General features: G+C 39.0%; 1 protein-coding gene across 2 annotated transcripts; it reads left to right on the forward strand.

Annotated features, from left to right (window-relative positions):
• Nucleotides 1-435: 435 nt before the first annotated feature.
• LOC308385032 (uncharacterized protein) lies at nt 436-5,383 on the forward strand. 2 transcript variants are annotated; one of them, XM_080863746.1, is made up of 8 exons: nt 436-548; nt 648-680; nt 1,136-1,168; nt 1,840-1,872; nt 2,069-2,101; nt 3,944-3,973; nt 4,279-4,320; nt 4,596-5,383. In XM_080863746.1, exons 1-8 carry the CDS (start codon nt 470-472, stop codon nt 4,823-4,825), a joined length of 513 nt encoding a protein of 170 aa, XP_080719872.1. In that variant the 5' UTR covers nt 436-469; the 3' UTR covers nt 4,826-5,383. The 2 variants fall into 2 exon arrangements, with proteins under 2 accessions (XP_080719872.1, XP_080719873.1); XM_080863747.1 differs by lacking the exon at nt 3,944-3,973.
• Nucleotides 5,384-5,978: the final 595 nt, after the last annotated feature.

The raw sequence follows: 5,978 nt of genomic DNA on the forward strand, positions 1-5,978 counted from the left end.
AGCTGAAAGCTTAAAACAGATGCATTTCTTGACCTGCAAGAAAAAAATATCCCTGATTTGTGTTTTTGTTCTTCAAATGTTAAATCAATACATGTATATTTTTCCTGAAGTTAATCTGATCCCAGTAAAAACAATGAAAACAGCAGAATCAGACTCGTTTATCCCCAGTGCCACCTTCAAAACAAATCAGGGCAGTTTTAAGGCCAGTTATTTTGAAGCATTAAATTTCAGAGGTCACACTGATGTGAAACTTAAACAGATTCATCCCAGATTTAAAGGTTTCTGACTTTGCACCAAAATGAGGCTTAAATGCCTTTTTTGCCTCAGGAAGTCAAACTGAATGTTGTATTTTTGTTGCAGGAATGTTGTTCTTCTGTTCTCTCTGTTCATCGTGCTGGTTGAGGGAGACATCGACTCCAGTGGTGGGGTTAAAAGTCATCTGTCTCTTCTGAATGACAATCTGAGTAAAATGTCACTGATGAACCTGCCTGTCCTCATGAAAGTGTTTCTTCACTTTGCAGATGTTGGAATACATGCCACATCGACAGGTAAATACCTCTGTGCTTTCTCACCTGTCTCTATTTCATCTCTGTACTATCTCACCTGTTTTTGTCTCACATGTATAATATTTTACCTCTCTCTGTCAGACAAAGATTCTACATCTGATGAAGCTCCTACAGGTTAGTATGTGTGGGGTTCGGGTGTGAATAATTTCTCGAATAAAATGGCTCAGTTCTTTGGTTTTATATGAAGAATATTTATTATTTTAAATATTGTAACACCAGGAGGTGGTGGTTAGCACTCTTGCCTCACAGCAAGAGGGTCCTGAGTTTAACTCCTGAGTTTCTGTGTGGAGTTTGCATGTTTTCCCCATGTTTGTCTCTCTGGATACTCCAGCTTCCTCCTACAGTCCAAAGACATGCAGTTAGTGGGGTTTATTGATGACTGTGGGAATGTGACTGCTTAAAAACTGTCAAGTGAAACCTTGAATTACTTTTCTGCTCACGTGGAGCACATCCATGAAACTGAGACATACCTGATACGAACATGGCAGAATTAGTGCCCCCCAGCAGGGCTGATTGTCGGCATCATTTCTGTTGAAGATTTTCTGAATGAAGTGTTGTTGTTGTTTCAGAGAGCATAAACGCCATCTCTCCTGATCACCCTGGTAAGAATCTCTGTTATTTTGAACTCAGACACAGCTGGAAAACACCTTTAAGCTCATGATATCAGTGTACGGAGTGTTAAAGTCTCGGTGAGAACAGAAATGGTCAGACTCCACCAACTTTGTGTATCCTGATCGACAATGTTAGGGTGAGTGAATCTAGACAACAGAAAGTATACTGAGTATACTGAACTGCCTTCATAGTACACCTGAGCTCATAGTTCTCCACAGAACTATGAGCTCAGGCACAGGCCTGAGCTCATTGTCTTGTGCTTCTCTGACATTTAACAACTGATGTGAGCAATAGTTTAAAATTGCTTCAGCAGGTCAATCTCAGGTGTATCTAAAAGTTACTGGAACAGTAACATGTCACAGTAAATCATGTTTCATCACTTTATCACATGTCTAAAATAAGCTTATGTAACCCCTCTCCCTTTGAGACGACTTCCTTTTGATTGGCTCTCCCTCACAAACAGAAGGGCTGAGCAACATGCTGGCAGAACCTCTGTCTGATATGAACTTCTGTCTCAAAGACATAAACTGACCTCATTGTTTGAAGCATATTTGATCTGAAGGTTAAGCACTGGAACTGGAGATTTCTGACTAGAAATAACAAGTTGAAGTTAAATCAAGACCAAAACACATCTAACACAAAAATTCTGTTCTGATTCCAGATGAATCACATTATTACGGAGGAGGACCTTCAGGTAGGTACACAATGATCATGATAGTGATGATGAAGATATAAGACGACAATCATCACGTGAACTCCTCACAGATGTTTTGCTTCTGACATTCATGATTACATGACAATAGTACTGTAAGGTGTTTGGTCAGACCTGATGCTGTATCTCACCTATTTACCTGTTTAATGTTTTTTTTCTGTGTGTCAATGTGTTTCAGACGTCAGCAGCTCAAGTTCACAGGCAGCAGACCGTGAGAACGATTTTTACCTTAACTTGCTTTAGATCAGTTAGTGTTCGAAGAAACATACCTTCTGACTAATCAGAGCCGAAAAGTGATGTACAATAACATTAATTATTCATAGGTAACACACCCCAGGGAATACAGCTCCACCTAGTGGCAGGAGGAGATTAGGAGGAGAGACAACAGGATTTACTGCAAGCAGAATCAGAATCAGATTTGGCAGTTTATGTGGTGATTTGGTGCCTGGCTATTTATGTAAGAAACATAATAATCTGCCTCATGTAGTGATACAAAAAGGGACAGTAACCCATAGCTCTCTGGTCTCATTGCACATACACTACTGGTCAAAGGTTTGGGCAAACCTTCTAATTTAATGGTTTTTCTTTATTTTCATGACTATTTATGATGTAGATCATCAAAACTATGAATGAACATATATGGAATTAAGTTGTAAACAAAAAAGTGTGAAATAACTGAAAACATGTTTTATATTTTAGATTCTTCAAAATAGCCGCTCTTTGCTTTGATTACTTCTTTGCACACTCTTAGCATTCTCTTGTTGAGCTTCATGAGGTAGTCACCTGAAATGGTTTTTCAAGTCTTGAAGGAGTTCCCAGAGATACTGAGCACTCCTTGGCCCTTTTGCCTTTGCTCTGCGAGATATCTCATTCCAAACCCTGTTGATTGGGTTTAGGTCAGGTGACTGTGGAGGCCAGCCCATCTGGTGCAGCACTCCATCATTCTCCATCTTGGTCAAATAGCCCCTACACAGCCTGGAGGTGTGTTTGGGGTAAAAAATAAATGATGGAGCGGCATGTTGCTGCAGGATGCTGTGGTAGCAACACTGGTTCAGTGTGCCTTCAGTTTTAATAAATGCCCAATAGCATCACCACTAAAGCATCCCCACACCAACACACCTCCTCCTCCATGCTTCACTGTGGGAACCATTCATCTCAGTTCCACAGTGAAGGACCATCCATTTACCTGCATTGCACAAAGACACTGCAGGTGGACACAGATATCTTAAATTTAGACTCATCAGACCAAAGCACAGATTTTCACTGGTCTAATGTCAATTCCTTGTGTTTCTTGACCCAAACAAATCTCTTTAGCTTGTTTCTTTTCATTAATAGTGGATTCTCAGCAGCTATGTCCCCATAAAGGCCCAATTCATGCAGTCTCCTCTGAAGAGTTGATGTACAGATGTGTATGCTACTGGAACTAGAGGTGCTGGTATTTTGTGATTTCTGGGGATGATGACTTGGATAAATTTATCCTCAGCAGCAGGGGTGACTCTTGGTCTTCCTGGGGCAGTCCTCATGTGTGCCAGTTTCATTGTAGTGACTGATGTTTTTTGCGATTGCACTTGAGAATACATTCAAAGTTTTAGCAATTTTCCGGACTGATTGATCTTGTGTTCTTAAAGTAACTGTCACATTTCTTTACTTAGCTGATTGGTCCTTGCCATAATATGAATTCTAACAGTTTTCAAATAGGGCTGTCAGCTGTGTACCAAGCTGACGTCTGCACAACACAACTGATGGTCCCTAACAGTGTTAAGAAGGCAAGAAAATCCACAAATGAACCCTGAAAAGGATCACCTGTGTGGTGAAAACTATTTCAGGTGACTGCACCATAAAGCTCATTGAGAGAAGGCCAAGAGTGTGCAAAGAAGTAATCAATGCAAAGGGTGGCTACTTTGAGGATTCTTCAGTTATTCATCAATTTTTTCTTTGCTACATTATTCCATATATCTTGCTTCATATATTTGATGTCTTCAGTTTGTAGCTACAATGTAAAAACTTTTAAAAATAAGTACTGTACATGTAAATGTATGCTTTTTATTTTCAGTTCCAGTAATCAATCGTATAACAGCACCTGGTATGTCCCTATATATATATATATATATATTTATATATATATATATATATATATATATATATATATATATATATATATATATATATATATATATATATATATATATATATATATTATATGGACAAAGTACTGGTCAACCTTCTCTGCTATACTTAAATTCAGTGACATCTTTGGAACCAGCCATTATTTTACAAATGTCTGGATATGCAGACTGCATGGATAGCTGCTGGATTTTGAATTCATCAGCTGAAATTAAAAGATGATTGATTGCTTGATTGATTAATTAATTGATTGATTGATTGCAGAACCCGCTGTAGCTGCTCCAAACAGTGTGGAAGAGGAAGATGGTGAGACAATAATACTCTGATTCTCTAGACCAAAAAACAGTTTTCATATTGTGAACCACCAATACGTTAGCAAATAAATTAATATCTAACTTGTTTACCCAGCAGCCAGAGTCCATTGGAGGTGAAAACTTTGTGACTTTCGAAACTTCTTTCTGATTGTTTTTTTAGTATCAGTTCATGAGCAGAATTTTTTTTCTGTGAAGTTGTACGCCTTCTTTTTCTTTAAACAGTTTCAAACTTTGTTTTTTTTGTTTGTTTTTGTTTTCCTTTTACAGATGACTCTGAAGAATCAGGGAAGAAAAAGTCCAGCTCTCGTTTGGCTAAACCGCGGAACTCCGCCCTCAACCACCAGAGTCCCGACCATGCCATTGAAAGCCCCGCCCTCCCACCACAGCCGGTAATCCCTCAGCCGGTAATCCCTCAGCCCATCATCCCTCAGCCCAAAACCCCGGTGAGGAGCCGAACGTCTAAGAGACGATCCAGGAACAACCGCCGCCAGATATAGAACATCAGCAGTCACAGTTAGAACACAATGTTAAACCAAATAAAACCCAAACGCACACAGATCTGTCACATGATTAACGCAGACTCATACCACACATGAACTCACCTGAACACTCACAGCAGGTTGACATTTACCTTCAATTCGCTAGAATCACCAAGCCATTGATTTATTCCAGGGTTGAGTGAAACTGCTGTCCAGAATCCAGGGGTCATATTCATTATATACTACAGGTAAACTTCACGGAAAAAAAGTATTGGTCCACTTAGACTCTTAAGGTGTTTTAAAATATTTAACATTATTATTGTGCTCTGAATCAGAAGTTGTAAAAATTTGGCTTACAAAAAACAAATACACGAAAGACACGATGTCTTTCCTTTTCACACAGAAAAAATTCAGAGAAAACAAAATTTGTCAAACCGCGTGACAACCTTGGCAGTCTGCTTGGCTGCCAGATGTTTGGGGCAGGAGCAAGAAATGTAAGAACAGGAAGAAGGTTTTGGGTTCTTGCCCAGTGATTAACATGGGGAACTTGGATTAATTTTACGGCTAGGTGCTTGATTGACTGTATGTTTACTCTGTGTAAGGAGGAAAACGAAACAGAGCTCAATTTAACTGGAATGAACACAGCAGGTGTGAAAATCTTCATCTTTTTAATTCAGGTGTTTTCAATTCCGTTATCACAGGTGTATGTAATCTAGCCATGCAGTCTGCCTTTACAAACATTTGTGAAAGAATGGCTCATTCCAAAGAACTGAATTTAAGTATACCACTACATCAGGATACCACATTTGCAACAAATCAGAATTTCTTCCCTTTAGATGTTCTGTGTCATCTGTAATGTACTACTGTTATTGCAAAGTGGAAGCATTTAAGAACCACAGCAGGTCAACCATGAAGTGTCAGACCAAGTTTTATCTTTGGCCCTAATGTATTTCATTAGCTTTGACCCCTGGATCAAGCAGACCTCGGAGTATTAAACCTGCTCTTTGCTGTTTTTATTCTTTCTTTTATATGTGTGTTCCTGAAACATTTAAACATTTGTGATGGGAATTTCTTTTGATTGTTTCATTTATCAGATTTAAATAAAGTTAAACTGAACATGAACTGTGGACCTTGTGATGCTGTAGCTGTTATAGGTACTGTGCTACAGTGG

This window comes from Rhamphochromis sp. 'chilingali' (genome assembly GCF_963969265.1).
Source record: "Rhamphochromis sp. 'chilingali' genome assembly, chromosome: 17".
Taxonomy (NCBI): domain Eukaryota; kingdom Metazoa; phylum Chordata; class Actinopteri; order Cichliformes; family Cichlidae; genus Rhamphochromis; species Rhamphochromis sp. 'chilingali'.